Source organism: Crocodylus porosus, unplaced genomic scaffold (genome assembly GCF_001723895.1).
Source record: "Crocodylus porosus isolate Cpor-Errol unplaced genomic scaffold, CroPor_comp1, whole genome shotgun sequence".
NCBI lineage: Eukaryota > Metazoa > Chordata > Crocodylia > Crocodylidae > Crocodylus > Crocodylus porosus.
In genome coordinates, this window is record NW_017728947.1 from 11,887,270 (window position 1) to 11,906,490 (window position 19,221).

The 19,221-nt window shown below is 39.6% G+C and overlaps 1 protein-coding gene across 2 annotated transcripts in view; it reads right to left on the bottom strand.

Annotated features, from left to right (window-relative positions):
• Window positions 1-7,915: 7,915 nt before the first annotated feature.
• PDE3B (phosphodiesterase 3B) overlaps window positions 7,916-19,221 on the bottom strand; it is a 161,587-nt gene continuing 150,281 nt past the window's right edge. For both annotated transcript variants that reach the window (XM_019551409.1, XM_019551408.1), the window contains 4 exons: window positions 13,938-14,141; window positions 12,916-13,077; window positions 10,756-11,002; window positions 7,916-9,153 (listed from right to left, as the gene is read on the bottom strand). In XM_019551409.1, the coding sequence (XP_019406954.1) occupies window positions 8,927-9,153; window positions 10,756-11,002; window positions 12,916-13,077; window positions 13,938-14,141 (840 nt within the window). In that variant the 3' untranslated portion in view covers window positions 7,916-8,926. The remainder of the gene's footprint in view (window positions 9,154-10,755; window positions 11,003-12,915; window positions 13,078-13,937; window positions 14,142-19,221) is intronic.

A 19,221-nucleotide genomic window follows, 5' to 3' on the forward strand; every position in this document is an offset into this window, starting at 1 on the left:
CAGGATGCTTTTTCCACATAGATCCCACAACCTTACTTTCTCTCAAGGAACTGAAGGAACTGAATGGTTTTGTAGCTTTGGTTTGTAAAGGCTTCTTGTTCAAGTTAACCCACCTTTTACACATATCCTGTAATAGGTTATACAAGAAGGCTTACAAACCAAACAGACACAGTTAGCTACAAAAGTCTAGGCTCGTGCACACAACACATACTGTAGGATCTGTGTAGACAAAAGCATTGCATTCCAGCTGTTGTAACCTTTCAGTTTTTTGGTTTGAGAACTTTTTATAAAGGTCTTATATACTAGTAATTTGAACCACAGAGTTCAGCATCTAAAAATAGTAATAGAATAAGTCTATTCCATTTTATATTACTATATATGCTATATATCTTACACAAATTTTCATGGGCAGAAAGCTATACACTTTGTTGTGGTTATAGTTAGCTATGCATTAAGATCTATTGAATTAGTCTGCATATGCTTGCTTTGGTCCATTATTTTAATGAATTTAATCTATTAGGGATGTTACTCTTAGCAGGAAAATGTCACTGGCATAGCGACTCCTGAAATGTGGCAATTTGCAGAAAGTCACCGCTTCCACTACTGGGTCTGCCTAGTTCTAACAACATTGAGAAAGCAGACATACCTTAAAAAAACTGAAGAGTTGCCCAACATAGTAACCTTTAAAGTAACATATCTTGAGCTTAAAAAGATACAAAAGGGGAATGAGAATGTCCTCTCCCTTTTGATCCCTTCCAGAAAGCACAAAGAATAGAAAAAGAGGAAATATTGAAACAGGCTTCATACAAAGTGCTGTCAAATGTGCAGAGTGAAAAAATTGAAAAAAGAAAAATGTCTTTTTCACTAGCTTCTTTCAATTATAAGCATTATAGGTGTTCTTGTGCCCAGAGTAAGCACATTTTTAGATATAAATGTGATTTTTTGAGTCAATAATGTCCCTTTAAAATAGACTTTTAAGAGTGAAGAGCTAAAACTGCCTGCACCCAGGTGCAAAGAGATAGCTGCTATAGAAGCTAAGAACTATTTTGAGTAAACTCATCTGAAGTGGAGTGGCAAAGCACTGGGTGAAGGAATAAGACTGTCAGTCTCCTGAAGAGAGTGGGAGACCACTACCTCTTTACCTCCTCATTCTTGTACTCAAAGTAGAATATCCTTCCCAGAAGTCTGGGTGAAGGGGCCTAGGCCAGTGATTCCCAATTTTTTTTTCTGCACCCTGGTGCTGGGATCAGAGTGCAGTGGTCCAGGGGTGGGGGAGCTCCCGGCATGTGTGCAGCTTGTCTTTTCTGTGTAGCACCGCTAGAATTGCTCCCGCAACCCTTATTTGGGTCACGACCTGCTAGCATAGACATTGAGTAGGCTCTGGCTACCAGCCCAACAGGCCATGATCTTAGAGCAATGAGTGGCTTCTAGGGAGCAGCAGCAACAGCTACAAACCTCAATGCAGCAATTGCTCAGAACCAACAATGTCAGAAGGAACGGAGGTTATGATGCAACAACATTAGCAAGCGGTGAAAGTAGAATAGCAGCAAGTTTTTGGATTAGACAGCAGTGCAGCAACCCTGCTTGGGGAAATTTGACTCATGGGGGGGGGAGGGTCCTACTGTCAGTAACCATGGCCAAATCCAAAGAATGGCAAACGGGGAAAGTTCAAGACCCTGTCAAGCTTACAATTAGTGGAGCTGGTGGTCTTGAAATAGTATGTCACAATTCTTCTAACAGGGATAAAAGAGAAAGGACACAAAGATGTCGACCAGTGACTCTAAGCAAGGTAGATGACTGTCCTAGAGCTACCCATAAGTGGAAACTACCCAGCTCTGAAGGTGAACCCCAGTGAGACAACTGGCAGGCCTAGTGCTGGATGTGGGGTGGCATCCTCTCTTACAGAGGTGACCCCTTTTATTTTGGTGCTATTCTTGTGATTTTCTGCATCAGTTTAAACAATTATTTCCCCTCAGGATGTGTATCCTTACAAACTATTTATAACAATGATCATATCCCTTTCTCAGCCTTAATTTTGTTAAGCTAAAGAAGTACTTCCAGTCTTTTTTTCGTAAGATAGACTCCCCATTTCTCAGACTCTCCTTATTAACTCTCCTTATTAACCCATTTTTCCCCCCATGTGAATACATTTTTTAAATTTGTGACCAAAATTTTAAGCCAGATTAAAAACTTCATTCCAGATGAAGTTTGGGAATAATACTTCCCTGAATCAGATGGAGACACCTGCCCTACTATATCTTACAATGGCATTTGCATTTTTCATGGCCACACCACTGCAGTGATTTATAATAATTCTGTGATTGACTACTACACCTAGGTCTCTTCCTTGATCATATACAACTGATGAGCTTGTAGTTTATAGCAGGAATTTTTGTCATTAGCCCTAAGTACATGACCTTGCACTTCGTATTACTGAATTTCAATCTATTTCTATGACTTCTGTGCCTAAGCTCATCCTTAGCCTTCCTGATGACATTGTAGCCTCTTCTGTACGGGCTGTGCTCCTCACTTCTAGTTTATACAAGACAACCATTTCTTAGGGTGATATCTCTTACTGGACCAACTATAAACCTGGGATAAAGTTAGACAAGCTTTCAAATGCAAGACATTCTTCATCAGGTCTCTGATCACAGAAATCCAGGCAAAGAATAGTTAAAAACAGTAGAGGGAAAGGGCTGAGAGCAATTGTCTAGGGTAGGACATACACAATTAGTAGGAAAAAGCAGCTGATTATGGGGAGATCAAGGCGTACCAAAAGGCAGGAGGGTTATTCTCATTTAATGTGTGGAAAGAATGCAAGTCAAGTCAACTGACACCGTGTTCTTTACAGAGCATAGTATATGCACCCATGAGTTCTTTGATGCCTGCCGAGACCCTTTATGAGCTCCAGAGTACATCGCATTCTTTGGGATCCTGTGATCCAGCATTTGTTTGACATGACCAAGTCACCCGAGTCTTTCTCACTAATCAACATTCCCATGAATGACATACCAGCACGATTTAACACTTCCACATTTGTCACCCTGTCTTGCCATCTTGTTCAAAGAATTTTATTTAAGCATCTATTATGAAAGGTGTTTAGTCTTTTGGGTGTGCGCGTGTGTTTAATTTTAATCATGGAAAAAATGTGGATGGGGGGATAAATCAGAAAATTTGCAATTTTTAAACAGAGAAAACTAGGATCTCTGATGGTAACAGTTTTCTTCAAGCTTATTGCTAGCCCAAAGATTTTGCATGAGTCAGAGAACTTGGTAATGAGATGTTGTAGGGCATCAACACTGAGCCACAAGGGCTGTATCATCTGCAAACAACAGGTCATGATGATGATCTTCACCTTTGTCTTAGCTCTGAACCCTGCAGAGTTACAGTCCTCCCTCATGTCTAGTGCCGAGATAGACACCCTCTTGAACATCATGAAACACATGTTGAAGCAGGAATGAAATAAATAAACAATATGGAAGCCAGTATACAGCCCTGTCTCACTCCATTGTTGATGTTGAACAAGTTAGACTCTTGGTTTTCATACATTACAGTTGCCTTCATGCCATTGTGTGAGGATTTCACAAGGTTTAGGTAGAAACTAAACTTCTTCAGAACTGTAAAACCAGGTCTGACTAACTGTATCAAAGGCTTTTAAATCTATAAAAGCCATGTACAGTGGGATATGCTTCTCTCTGCACTTTTCCTGCAGTTGTTTTACAGAGGACTTTTTGACGGGGGTCTGGTACCCAAATATAACATCCAGAGACTTCTAACGGTAGCAGGAGATATCATGGCCCTAAAATCATACTGTATACGTTGCTCCTTCTATCTGGATGCAGAGAATTAGTCCCATTATGTATTAGCTCTGTTCATTCTAAAGGCAGGCAATGAGAAAGAGTCCACTGAAGAGAAAGTCTGCAGAAAAATACTTGGCACACAAATCTTGTTAATTTTCATGCTTAGCCTCCCTATTTCCCCAAGGACAGGTTGTAAAGCCTTCAGCATAAACAAATGGACTAAATAGGAAGAATATTGTATAAATAGCAGTTGGTAACCTTTTAAGACTGTGGTCTTGACAAGGTTCAGGTTGGGTAGGCAGCCATTAGGACCCAGTTGCCACTGCATCTTTCCCCCCTCATACCTGCTGACACCACTTTTTCCCCACCTGCTGCTGGGGCTTTTGCCCATGCTGGCACAGGGAAAGCAACTTCTGCCAAGGCCCCCCCCCCCCCCGGCACCAAATGCCACCAAAGTCCCATGTCTACAGACCACATGAAAAGGCTCTGCAGGCTAAATCCAGCCCATGCGCTATAGGTTGCCCCTGTTCTATAGTGTTATCTAGCTCAGATTTTATCTATTTTATTGGCTACCCTGTTTTTGGTAGGCTAAATTAGCTTTAGCTGTGCTCTCTGTTGTCAAAACTCTTTAAGTAATCTATATGGCAGACATACTGTTCTGCTTTCTATGACATCTATCATTGTAGCGTCAAAGTGGTTCCCAGAATGGCATCCTGAGGATCCTTAGGGGCTTCGTGAAAATCTACGCACTCTCTTCCATAGTTTCATAGTTTCTAGGGTTGGAAGGGACCTGAGTAGATCATCTAGTCCGACCCCCTGCCATGGAAAGAGTACTGGGGTCAAACGAACCCGGCAAGATGTGCATCTAACCTCCTCTTAAACACCCCCAGGGTAGGAGCCTGCACCACTTCTCTTGGAAGCTGGTTCCAGACCCTAGCCGCCCTGACTGTGACATAGGACCTCCTGATATCCAGCCTAAATCTACCCTCCGCCAGCTTGTGACCATTATTCCTGGTCACTCCTGGCAGTGCTCGGGGGAACAGGGAACTTTTAGGAGTCTGGTTTGGGAGACTGCTGTAGGAATTTCTTTATCTAACATTTATGGTGAAAAATCATTCACAAAGTGGGAGAAGCTGCAAAATTTCCCAAAGATTGTTAATCTCCAATAGTTTCTGTCCCTCTGAAAGCTCACTTCATAATTGGGAAGTCTTCAAAATGAGAATCTATGTGCCTTTTACCAGGTATAATAAGCTGCACTGTCTGTAAATAATTGATGGTCTTGAAGTGATGCCAGAAGTGGACTGGGAATGATGGGATGGAAAGAAGGATAATACGTTCATGTTAGTTTGGCTCGTCTTACCCAATGATTTATAATTACTGATGGCAGCATAGCCAAATATTCAAAAGCATCCCTTCACAGGGGAATTGAAACACTTCCACTTTTAATTACAGCCATGTTTTCGAATAGCATCTGATCTCACCTTCAGTGGTAATGCCAGTACTTCCACTTGTTCTTGTTGAATCTCTCTCTCTCCAAATTGGCCTTATGTAATTTTTTTAATGATTAAATAGTGCCCCTGTGTAAAGTTCATATAGTTTGGAAAGACTTTGTGTGAGCACATACCAAAAGGGATGTACATTTATCATTTCTGGTTTTAATTCTACAAGATGCTCTACATCTCTAGTAAGTATAGAGACACTAGAGATTTGTCTCTGACAATGTTGTCACCAGATATAAAGACTGCCAATTCTTAGCATCTGGTAGTTTTTTTAACCCTACTAGGCCAACCCTATTAGCAGTATTCTGTTAAGCACAGCCTTAGTTAGCAGAGCCAAAAGTAAACTTACTAATTAACACATTCATATTTACATCCTTAAGTTAAAGTATTTCTACTTTAACAATTAACGCAAAGCCAAAGCTAAACAGTATGCAAGCTGGTGCTCACGCCTACATGCAACAATGTTGAACACACAAGGTACTGAGTATTTAATACGGTATGTTTCAATTTTTCTTCCAGGGAGATCAGTGAAGAGTGAATGTGTAGTACAAGTAAGGACCTACCAAAATCGCATTTTCACAATTTTTGCAGAAACTACAACTTCGGGCAGGCCCCACAAAAAAACAAGGGGTCTGCATTTTTAGCAACTCCCTGGAGAAAAAGAGAAAACCTCACTGAAAATAAAATGCTGGATCCCTCTGGGGAGCCAGCAATCCTTGTGGCTGCTGTGGCCTGGCTGCACAGCCCACTGGGAAGGGTAGGGGGACTGCCAGCATGGCAAGATGGCTGCTGGCCCTGCCCCCTGCTGCCTATTGGCTATGAGGTGTCTGTCATATGGCCCTTCCCCTTGTCACCAATCTTGAGGGTGTAAGGCCACATGGACAGCCCTCTTGGCTAATCAGCATCAAGCAGCAGGGCTGTATGATGAACAGCCCTCAGTGGCAAGGGGTGGGGCCATTGGGACCCCTCTGCCAATCAGAGGTGCGGGAGGGGGCCTGCTATGCTCCATCTGCAAAAATGACTGCAAGTCTGGGCATTTACCTGTGAAATCAGATGGCAGCCACCTCCATTTCAGCAGACCCTTAAGTTTAAATTTTCTATTAAAATTGTTACATTTTATTATGAGCCAGCAGCATGCCCTTGTTCCAGGAAGGCTAACGGCATCCTAAGTGCATTAGTAGGAGCACTGCAATAGATCAAGGGAAGTGATTCTTTCCCTCTATTCAGCACTGGTGAGGCCACATCTGGAGCTGTGTGTCCAGGTTTGGGCCCTCCACTACAGAGATGTGGACAAATTGGAGAGAGTCCAGTTGGAAGGCAACACAAATGGTTTGGGGGCTGGGGCACATGACTTATAGAGAGAGGCAGAGGGAACTGGGTGCATTAAGTGTGGAGAAGAGAAGACTGAGGGGGGATGTAATAGCAGCCTTTAACTACCTGAAGGGGGTGTTCAAAAGAGGATGGAGCTAGACTGTTGTCAGTGGTGGCAGCTCACAGAACAAGAAGCAATGGTCTCAAGCAGTAAAATGTTTTGGTTAGGTACTACAGAAAAAATTCTCACTAGGAACATTGTGAAGCCCTGGAACAGGTTACCCAGAGAAGTTGTGGACTCTCCATGCTTGGAGGTTTTTAAGATCCAGCAAGACAAAGCCTTGGCTGGGATGATCTACTTGGGGATGGTCTTGCTTTGAGCAAGGGGGTGGACTAGACCTTCTGAGGTCTCTCCCAACCGTAATTTTCTATGATTCTATGTATACTAGAATAAATCATTGTTGGGGATGCTGTTTGTGTGTTAAAATGATGTGGCTGTAACAGGAGAATTTGGAGCTACACACACACACACACACACACACACACACACACACACACACACACTATACATACATACATATGTAGGAAAAAATAAGTTTTCCAAAACGACTCATGCAAAGGTGCTCTCTAAGAAAAAACTAACTCAGAGGTTCTTCTCCTAATGACTTAGATGGGCCAAATACAATGAATTACGTTAAAAATGCCCTGTAACAAAATGTTTAACACTAGGTTTAGTGTGGAAAAGTTACGTTACTTAACTGACTGATGTATCTCTAAATACAGATGCGTTTAGCTATCATCTGAAAGGTGAATGAAAAAAACGTATCTAGTCTTATTCTATTATATTCACTATGCAGAAGTTAAACATCTGTTTGGTATTAAAAGCCACACAATTTTAAAACCAGCTTTGTTTACTGTTTGCATAAGAAAATGTCCTGGTAATAATTTTGTAGCAAGTATAGACTTCCTGATAAGCCCAGCCCTCCCCCAAACCCTAAGATTCAATGTACTTTGATAGTAATGGTCTGCATGCCATATGTACCAACCAGGATGTACATCTTGGTAAAATGGGTATACATTCTGTGTTTTATGAGAGCGTTAAGCCTATTAAAATATGGGATGCCAATATTCCAGTGACAATATTATAATACACTTATTCAAGGAATGCATAGGTTTTCTTGTTTCTTTAAGGTACTACTAAAACATTTCAGTTGTTTACCTCTAACACAAGTGGTTTTACATGATTTATGGTATGTGTGTATGTATGCATGATTTATTAAGGCAGGGGAAACTGTACACTAGCCATTTTGAAACTTTTTTTAAAAAAAACTTTAATTACCCAGAAGTTTTACATATAAAGAATAAATGAATTATGATCTTACTTCTCCAAAAAAAATTAACATCTAACATTGGTGCAGGCTTTTAAATTATATAAAATCTGCTGTGGTAAGTCTGACATGTTTTTAAACATGAATCCTGAGTAAGAGTGGAAAAATATAGCATCATTGACTAGAAGAATAAAATTCTTTCAAAATTAAAATAATTGAACAGGTCTTTATGTTCTACCACAGAACAATAAGGCAATAGATGATGATGGCCTTGTAATCAACAAAATGTTGTGAATACCCACTGCAAACCTGAATATTTGTAGCAAAAATAAAAAGGCAGATTATGCATAAGAGTTTTAAAAAAAGCATCAAAAATAGATGCACCTGGGATTATTTAACCACAAAAAAACCCCAAAAAACAGAATTTAATTTCTGTGTTAAAGTCACTGAATAGTGAAACCAATCTGAGATAACTACATTAAGCAAACACTATGTAGACACCCCAAAATAGGTTTGCACTGCAATGTTAATATGGTGTCCAGATAGGCAGACACTTTTGTCACATTTGCATCCAAAAACTATATGAAATCCAAATCTCAAAATATTTTTAGGATCCACCCAATATTTCTGTGTTAAGAAAAAATTCTAGCCGCTTTGGTAAGTGAAGTCACTGAATTTTCAAAATTGTAGGTACCTCAAGGAAAATAAGAGCACTATATTCAGCAAGGCAGCATCATATCAAGGTATTTTTACACCAACTAGGACACGAAAAACTTTGCATCATGGTATACAACATTCAGTCTTTGAATAATGTTTTCTATATTCCATGTGGTGAAAGTGCATAGGAGTGGGGTTCTGCTGGAACAGCAAGAATCCTCTCACAGTATTAAGGCCTTTCAACTTTGTGAACTGCGTCAGTCTGAAGTCAGCACAGTGAAAAATGAAAATCTGGTTTCTGACACTGTACTGCATACCATCAGAAGCCATCTCAGCAAGTTTTCTCTTCTAGCTGTCGTTCATCTTCTTCATCTGCTTCCTCAATAACCTGAATGTTATCCGTTTGAGGTAACGATGTATTTTCTGTCTGAAGTTTACTCACTTCAGATTTACTTTTTTCTTCTTCTTCAATTGCCTTCTTCCATATCTTGTGATTTTCACTAAGATGGTGCATTAGCTGACAAAATATTCGCCGTCTGCCTTTTTTCCTTTGTAGTTCTGTAAAAGTAAAAGTAAAAGGATGCCTGGTTCTTATCCTAGTCAGAATCAAATATAGGGTAGGTGAATGCTACAGCGATCAAAGATGACTGCTACTTTATACAATGGCTATAAGCTTTGAACTTAAATTAGCAAGTAAAAATGGATGCTTAACAAACATTGAGATTTAACATCTTGATTATGTAAAGATACAAAGAAATTAGAAGATTAAGTCAGTCCTAATTGAGGTTATATCTCTTCTGATTTTAAGTCAAAATTTTTGTTCTTTTCCTGCTTACAGCTGTATACACATGTTCAAATCATCCAGCAGAAATTTCCCAGGTTTGTTTTCTTGACAGAAAAACAACCCTGTACAGAAGTTCAAGCAGAGAAGCACAGCTCCTGTGGTGCTGACCCTGGGCTCCCAGGATTTTCACGAGCAGTGGTTCTCAAGCATTTTTGTACCAGGACCCATTTGGAAACATTGATGGCCAGTCCCGACCCAGTGGCCCTCACCCACAACCCCCCCCCAGCCCTCCTGCATGGGGAAAAAAACCACGATTTCCCACACTGTTCTCCTTTAAAGGAGAATCCATCTTTTAAGTTTGCTTATATTCTTGTGACCCACTTTTGGGTAGCAGCCCATGGGTTGAGAAACACTGCCCTAGAGCATGCCTCCCAAAGAGCTTTGCAGGCTTCTTTTTCTGCCCAGTGACAGTGAACACAGGCAAGGGCATGGGTCAGCAATGATTAGCTTGCTGCCTCGGGACCACCCCTCTGAGGAACTCCAGCTCAAAATCCCGCTCTCTCTCACTCGCTCAGGTGAGTCTTTGTTTAACAGGGAAGATTTTGAGCTTGTCAGGAAGCTGTGCTTCCCAGAAAGAAGTCTACCAGGTCAGGGAAGGGAGGGGGGTGGGTCTGTGCCCTTCCGGAGCACAGGCCTCTCCACCCTGAACTCCCCAAAGCAGATTCCAGCCCAAATGCAGCCAGACATGGACCTGCAATTCCAAACATTTAAGTGCTGCAGTTGGGGCTGGGGTTCCTTCATCCAGAAGGTGGGTTGGCTGGTTCTGATCTGTCCGGAACAGACCCCAGGTCACCAAGAAAGCCAGGAGCAGAACATGCCCCTTATGTTCTTCAGTGCTGGGCTTTTTCAGCCTGAAGCACTTAGGGGGCACGTGCTGCTTCCTGCATGACAGGGACTGATACGGCCTCTCCCTGGCCCTGGGGGAAGAGGGTAGGAAAGGGAAGAAAGCTCACTGAGATTCCAGAAGATGGCTCTGCAGCCTCTTTTGAACCCCTCCCTGTATAAACATTAGGTCTCCTGAGAGAAGCTGTCCCAGGAACCAATTCACTTGAATTATTCCCAAGTTATTTTTTCCCCCAGATGGCCACCTTTACTCTGAGAGGAATATATGAATATCCAAACACTCAGTTTCTCCTGAGAGAACAGGGACTCTCCCTGGAGAAACATCTGTCCAGTTTACATAGCACATACATGCATGCACTAAATAGCCCATGTGAAAATGCAAAAATAGTGAATGTTTTTGAAGCATAATTTCAACTAATACTGCCATATACAAATCCACTTGACGAAAATCCTATGTACTAGCTTAATCTTACTTGAACTAAGATCATCTTCCATTTCTTCATCTTCACTCTCCATTTGTGCTCCATCATCATCTTCAGCACTTTCGGTATCATCTTCCTCATCCACCCACTGGCCTGGAAGCAAGCCAGCTGCATCATATGAATTACAAAGGGGGCCAACAATATGAGTAATAAATGATTCCTGTAATTTTGCAAGCTGAGGAGAAGAACGGTCCATGAAGGGGCTAATAGGCAATCCGAGGCTTGCTTCTTCATCGCCCTAAAAATTTTAAAAATATAAAATTAACTTTTTTTAAACCTGACTTATCCTCAAGTTGATGTTTTCCCTCTCTCTCAGAAACAATACATTTCAGCACCTACTATTCAGGATACAAATGGATTAAAAATTAGCTAAGATAACTTGCAATACATAGGGCTAGATTGTGGGCCAAAATGAGGAGTAAATCACTTTCATGTGTGGTACTGCTGGGTCGCTGCCCGGGGTATGCACAGATGGCAGAGTTCTGACTGTGCTTACTGAGCTTGTGGAGAAGTAATCTGCTATAGACCAGACACAGTACCAAGATACTTCCCCCCCCAAAAGAGGGAAGGAAAAGGGAAGGGCATGTGATTTTCTGGGTAAGAAAAGATTCTTATAAATTTACTGAATTGAAAAGATTTCATAGACATTTGGGCTGGAAGGGACCCCAGAGGATCATTGAGTCCAGCCCCCTGCCCCAGGGGCAGGAAGTCAGCAGGAAGAATAACTGTTCATGACAGTGCTAAGAGAATTCTGCCTCACAATTCAGATATGACTTGGTACCATTGGAGTTTCTGTACATAGGACTTTTTTTTTTTTTTAAACAGTGCACACTGGTCTAGATACAATTCACCTTGGTACTTCTGCCTAAAATAATCCACTGGTGGTTATGTCAAACACAGACAAGCAAATGAGGACAGCTAACTGCACAAAGAAAGTGTAAAGCTGATATTAAAAGGGCCATGAAACAAAACAACAAGATGGAAAAACAAAAATAATAATTGTTTTTCTCAAATTACTTTCAGTTATGGCAATCTTAGTTGACATTTGTAAGAACAAAATCAGTCATTTTCAGACTATATAAATCTTAAATGACTGGTGACTATGTATTTATTAGCAATGTTTCCCCGATCAAATGTTATTTATCTTTAAATAGCATTATTCAGAGATAAGCATTTAGGTTTGCAATATTAAATAAAGCTTGTGTTAACTAAAGCTTTCCTTGCATTTTAAATCTACCTTTATTTTTCAAAAACTCTCATTGCAAAGTCAGTACTGAATATTTTAGGATCCGTTAAAAATTCTGTGTTCTCTCTGCCACCTTTAAACCAGTAGTAAATTCACAAATATTGTTCCCAGTATTTTACTGATATCAGAGGTAAAGGTGGTGCACATATATGAATTTTGACCCAAAAGGATTCTATGCAACTAAGTTACAACACTGATCAAATTCTTCATCAATGTGCTTTATCAACATAAAATGGCTTTTTGATGGAACGACAGTTTGAGAAGACTTTTAGCTTCTGATGAAATTTTTTAGCTTTTTGGCAACAAAATGGAAAAAAAAAAATCTTTGTTTTCTCCCCTACCTTTCTCTCCCCTTTTCTCTTTCCTCCTTCCAGTTTGATGCTGGAAATGGAGAAAAGTAAGATGGAAAAAAGGAAAATGAGAAAGAGCTTGTGTAGGGAAACAGACTGAAAACGCAAATGTTCTGTGGAAAACTTCAATTTTTTTTTTTAACCAACTCTCCAGATATTTACCAGAAATAAGCACTCAAATATAGCACCTATGTACTTCAAATCAAGTAAAGCAGGGAGTCCCCAAAGGAGGTTACATATGCAGTTTACTACCAAGGTTGAATTTATTAAGAAATGCACAGAATTTATAATAATGTACATATTTATCAACCAAGTAAATTTATCTATCTGAGAAGTGGACTAAATTGGTAGGAGATTTTTTTTGAAGCTTCTAAGTCAATCAATAGAAAATAAAATAAACAAACTACCTATAAAAAGTTACTTGAAAGTACAGCAGATGAAGCAAGAAACAGTTTTTCTAAAAGGGTTAAAAAGAATAATTCTTAACTAGTAAATCCTTTGTAGCATTATCCCTCTGGCATTTACTTAAAAAAAATTCATACTTTCCATACCCACCTGCTCATAAAATTCATTAACAATGCCTTCAGTCCATTTCAGATGGAGATCTCTACTTTTGGCTGGGCCATTAATATCTGCAAGTTTGATGCATATTTGACACACCAGCAAGCGATCGTTCTCATTGCTCCATTCTATACCAGGGCTGTTTATATCACTGGCCTGTTTGAGCAGACATTTTAAAATCATGTTGAACACTCATGTAAATTGCAGCTAAACATTAATGCTAACACTTTTTTCAACCTGTGCACAACAGTGTACTTTAATATTAATTTTTCTGTATCATTTTATGGCTTATGTTATCAGAGAAGACGATATTTTTCCCCCCCTCAAAAAACACAATTATGGGATAGTACTAGCAGCAGCAGGTATCCACCTGGGAGGATAAAGAAATCAAAAACAAATGGAAACAATATTATCAGTTTCCTGTACAGTTATTACATTCCACTATTAACAATCTTAATATATCTTTTCCCCATTGTTAAAACTTTATTTCTCTTAAAGTCATGATTTTCATGTATGTCAGCAATGCTCAATTCTTTTCTAAACATAACTTTACTCTGAAGTTCTCATCTAGAAAATGTTTCTGATTGAAAGGCTAAGTACAGGATGTTCAACTTTCCAATTATGTGCAAGTTAAACAGGTTATCATAGATATTAAATTAATGAACACACACTATCATTAGGAAACTAATCGTTCAAAGCTTTTGAGCCAGGTGGGTGGATGAGTGTGTGTGTCTGTTTGTGTTAAAATACTTTAAAGTATAAATCACTAAGTTTCCACTGACAGGTTTCTATTGATATATAGTAAGCATGTCAGAATGGAATAGTATGTTAGTACTTTTGAATACGCTAAACAGCTTGACTTAAAGGTTCTGAGTGTAATGGAATGTATAAGATACTTTAGCTGCCTCTCCTACTACTGTATTGATATCTGCAATTCTAGGCTATTAAAATTTAACTTATTAACAGCAATACATATTGAGCAATAAATGCTGACTCTATTTATTTGTGCAACAAACCTTGGCATTAAATTCAGCAAGAAAATCAAAATGCTTCTTGAGATCTGTGGCAAGGACTGCTTCAATCACTAAGAAACGAAACCGTTTGAATTCCACGTGATCAAGATTAGATAAGAAATTATACTCTGGTTGAGATAAGAAGAGACTCCAAGCAGCGGCAGCATGATGATTTTCTAGGACTGATCTGTCATTGTAGAGCACAGCCTAGAGAAAAATAAACAAGATATGGGAAAATAAAGTTTTGAAATTGCAATTAAAAATGTAAACACTAAATAATGACAATCAATATCAATTTGTACCAGGAAGCAGATCCAACATCTCTCCCAATTATACAGTTGGTCAGTAAGAGTTGTCACCCCCCCGCCCCAAAAAAAAGCCTTGCTTCCAAGTTATTCCCTAAACCATCACAATTACAATACCCCAACCCTACTAAATAATGACAAGACAGTTTTGCTCAAGAAAAATGTCGAAGAAAGCATTATTATGATTTCATATTGTGATGACTGAACTCAGGAGAAGAAAAAGGTACAGAACAAAAACTAAATATAAAAATGAAGATACATTTTTAGGAAAAAAACATTTTGCATTTAGGTTTACTTTGTATCTACTAATAATTTTTATTTCATCTTAAAACATTACTTTGAAGTGAAAGGTTTAATTAACACCTTTTTCCTGTATGAATTATTTGCCAGTTTACAACGATTCCTTTCTAGTCTACTTACATTTCAGCTCGATGCATAGCGATCAATTACTAAAAATGAAATGTAACTTGGAGATGGGGGGTCTATATTTGGACAGATCATTTTAGTGGTTAAATTGGGATATATTACATAGTAAGATTATGAGGAGATGCAGCATTTTTGAATGCTGGAGCTTTATTATATGTAAATCTTGGAAATATTAACAAGTTCAAGACAGGTTTTGTTAGAGGACCTTCTTGGGTCTCCAAGAATACATGCACTGTGGTATATCATTGATTACCAGGAAAGCTAATGCAGCTTTGTTGCCAGTTTGTAAATAAAGTGACCAACAAGCATCAATGCTCAAAAAAAGACAGTAAAGGTCTAAAAATAATTAAATACATTAAACAGACTATAATTCTTTTTCATACTGTAGAAATCATCACCTTTACCTTAACTTTCTGAACATAAAGTCTAATCAAAATACCCCTTCTCCCCCTTAATTAAGTGTAGATCTAGAAGATAATTGTCCATTTGGATGAATTAACACTTGTGAGATGCAAGATATCTTTGATCGCCAAACTTAGAAAAAAAACGTAGGCTCTTGGATATCCACATATGTTCCACAAGGTTGTGGCCCTTTCCCAACTATTTATTGCAACCATGGCTGTAGCAACCTTAAACTTTTAAAAAAACACTTGTCACTTATACTCTCAATTTTTCCTTGTTTTCACCTGGGAAACATATTGATCTCAGTGTATCCTGACTCATAGCTGCTTCTGCTCCAGGGATGCTCAACCCCTAAGCCCACAGACCAGATCCAGCCCCAGACACCACATCATCCAGTCCATAGGGCTCCCCATGAGTCTGTGGGGACCCTCATGGGCTAAATGGTGCATACAGGGCTTGATCCCAGCACACGGGGCTGGTGAGGAGGGTGGAGGCAGCGCAGGGCCGTGAAGGATCAGATCCATGACTCATGATCCATCAATTTTGTGGCAAAGCTCCTGTCAGCAGAAGATACTATGATTCCGATTCTCAGGAGCAGCCATTTGAGTTAGGTGTGAATAAATCACCATCAGTAGATTTCACATACGATCTGATATTGTGTACCCAAGACTGAGCCAGCTGCTTCTCTGAATGGTTTCTTCCAATTCTGAAGTTTCACATAGCTTTAAAGAGGCTTTGTATTTAAAATGAAGAATACTAGAAGAATTGCCAACATGAACATGGTATTACTTGAGTACAGACAAAACTTTAGAACCAAGTTTATGAAGCAAAATAATGGCACAACTTTTCTTTCAGCAACAGGAGACCAGCAATCAGGTAAGTGGAATACATCATTTAAAGAAATGTCCCTGCTTTACATAAGGTAGCCAAAAAACCAGGGGGTCAAGTGTTTAAGTACTAGCCTTCTCATCTGACCAGACCAAGGAAGAATGCAGATCAGTGTTGAGGTTATGTAGAGCTACTCTGAACCTGTAGACTTTTCAGTTCCTCTCTGTAAATGGAAGTTTTGCAAGTTTACAGAGAGGAGCTGAAAAGTCTACAGATTCAGAGTAGCTCTACATAACCTTAACATGCCTAGAACTTTTTTCTCAATGCCTTCTCTCAGTAAAGGCAGCTGCAGCTCTATGGTCCCCATACTGCTGATAGCCTGGTGTGACGAATGGTCTTGCTGCTGCTTACGGTAAGAAAAGTAACTCTCCAAAGCCTAGTAGTTTCTCATTAGCTGCATTAATGCTTGCAGAAGCAAAAAGGATGAGAATCCCATAAGTTAACACCTTTAAGCCTCCTAGATTATGGACGTGTGGCCCCTACATCATACTGAGGGCACCCATGCATTCCATGACCCAGCTGTCTAGTGCCATGTCATTCTTTTCTGTTCACATCAGTGCCTACAGGTGTATTATACACCGGGAAGTGTCCACAAGTAAGATTCGTATATCTTTGCTTGTGCATTATTAAACAGATCCCTTCTCAAAATGTAAAGTCCTTGAACCACGAGAGCAGCTTTTGAACAAGCTGTACTGAGTGCAGGAAAGATGCTGAAAGACATATAAAGAGCATTAAACTAATTCAAGATTTACAAAAGAGTGAACAAAATCTTAACGTGGCCACTGCATGATTCATTTTCTAAATTTAAAAAAAAAACCGTGATGCTATTATTTATTTACCCTCTAAATCAACGTTCATACATAACTCCACACTGAAGCAATGAAAGTAACAGTAACTCAAGGCCGCCCCCCGTGACTGAAAAAAGCTAGAAATCAATTGCAGTTTGGCACTGGAGAGACAAGTAATGGTAAGTAGAGTAAAACACTGAATACTAATCAGGATGCTTGTGTGGTTATGAAAACAGGCAGTTGATCAGGAACCCCAAGATTTAACTTTTATCTGTGTGCTCCTGTAGTACTACAACAGTAGCAAAACCATTGCAACTTTAGCTCTCTTTCATTCAGGGTTACATTTATGGCTATTTGGCTCATTGTATCACTATTAGGAACATACAGAGAACAGCTGCAGCATAAGGATGGAGGCAAACTCCTGAAAGCAACTCCCTTTGTCCTTTTGAAGCAGTTAAACGTTCTGTTCATCCATAGCCAGAGATTGCATTTTAAAGAACATATCAGGAACTTTATAAAAGGTTGGGTTTTTTTCAGGGCATAAGATCTTACAGCATAAGATTTCCTGATTAAAAGGAACAGGAGCGCTGTGCAGAACTTTAAGAGAAGAAACAAAACCATAGTGTAGAAACAGTGCAACAGGCAGCTGATTTGGCATTCAATGACCTACTATACCTCAATCCTTCTGTGATGGATGAGTATGTCTGCATATCTCCAAAACACAAATCAAGAAAACACATGGAAATCCATGCAGAAGTATGCATGTGACACAGCTCACATTTATCATATTAATCTCCTATAGAGATAATAAAGCATATGGAAATATAATGGCACCTGAGCAGAATATACAGGATAACCTGAAGCGTTAGTGCTGGCTAATGACATTACAATAATTCAGCAGCTGGCAAGGTTTTGGAGCCGCTTGTCAGATCAACCCAGCTCAGGTCCCAGGTGAGCTAGCGCTCCCAACCTGACCCGTCTGCCACTGCTCTTCCCTGACACGGCACGGGCAAAGCATTTCAGCCATCCAGCCACCATGTGGGCAAAACTGCCATCTGGCTGCTTGGCTGTGGCATGGTGCATACAACACTCCTCACCCTGCCTAGCCTCCCAGCTAAAGCCCAGCATGTGCAATGCTACCAGCTCCACAGGTTTGAGCCAATGGGCCCTATGCTGCCAATCACTGCACTGATGATTCAAGACAAGACACCGTAATTCAGCCTATTTTCATTCTAAATCTGCAAGTACTAGATTTTCACAAGATCTGTCACCTGCTGCATGCTCCAAAGAGTAAATCATTGTGCTGCCATCTAGAAATGTGATATCTTCTACTGGAGACCTGAGGAAGGGCAGTACCTGGCTGAAAGCTTGTGAGATCTCTCCCCCAGCTATACAGTTGATCCAATAAAAGATATCACAAAAACCATCTCACCTGTATACTTCCTGGTCCCACTGCAGCTACAACACCACTCTCACCCCATTTAGAAATGTGCAATTTATACCTCTATTTTTCAGCATGTCTTTTAAAGTACTGGAATGCATATCATATACTTCAATCCTATTAGTGTCATCTCCATTAATAGTTTTGTAGCTGAAAACAACTTAGTGGAGTTTTCAGTATTTCTCAATGATTCAATAATTTATTTGCACAAGATAAAATTGTTTCTCCCATAAAAATACGGTATATTTGATTGACTTTTTTCCATCAGACAACTTAAGATGATAAAAATGAAATTTCAGGTCAACTGACACAGCCCTGTTTACAAGTTTTGCTTTATATGTGAACACAAGAATTATGTTTTTAATCTTCAAAATCTTCCATACCAGTTTAGTATCCTGGGTTATTCCAGTTATTTCTAGCCAGCAAGTGGAAATGGATCTAAAACCAGAATTTTGAGAGCATTTACAGCTGAATGTTTTAAAAAACAGTAGAAAGTAAGGATCAAGGGCTCCAGGTCTTTTCTGCTTTACACTGCTGTCTGAAGAACACTGAGTGCCCAAGTAGAAGGTGGAACAAAGATGTAGGACAGAGGCATAGTTTATAGCTCAGAAGTTCATCTAGTTCATCCTGTACATCTAGATAAGTGCTGCAACGCATGTCACTCGAGGCACAACCAACTCTACAGGGCAAAAGTTAAAACGCTAATATCAATCATTAATTGACCTGTATAAATGCAGAGCATACTGGTTATAAGATCACCAAAAACAACCAGGCATACTATAAATAAGAGATGCACAAGAGTCCAAGGAACAACAGAGATGCACAAGGAGAAAAATGATCAAATATGGAAGTCAAGCAAGATGAAAGAGCAAAAAACCGTATCAAAGTTGGTGAAATCCTGAGCTGCTGTCCTACTAATAGACAGCAATAAGATCCACATTTTTTTTTTTACCTTACTTCCTGTATTTCTCCTTTTGTTTTTAATTACATTGAGTTGTCTAGCAACTGCACATATCCCATGACGACAATCCTGTACT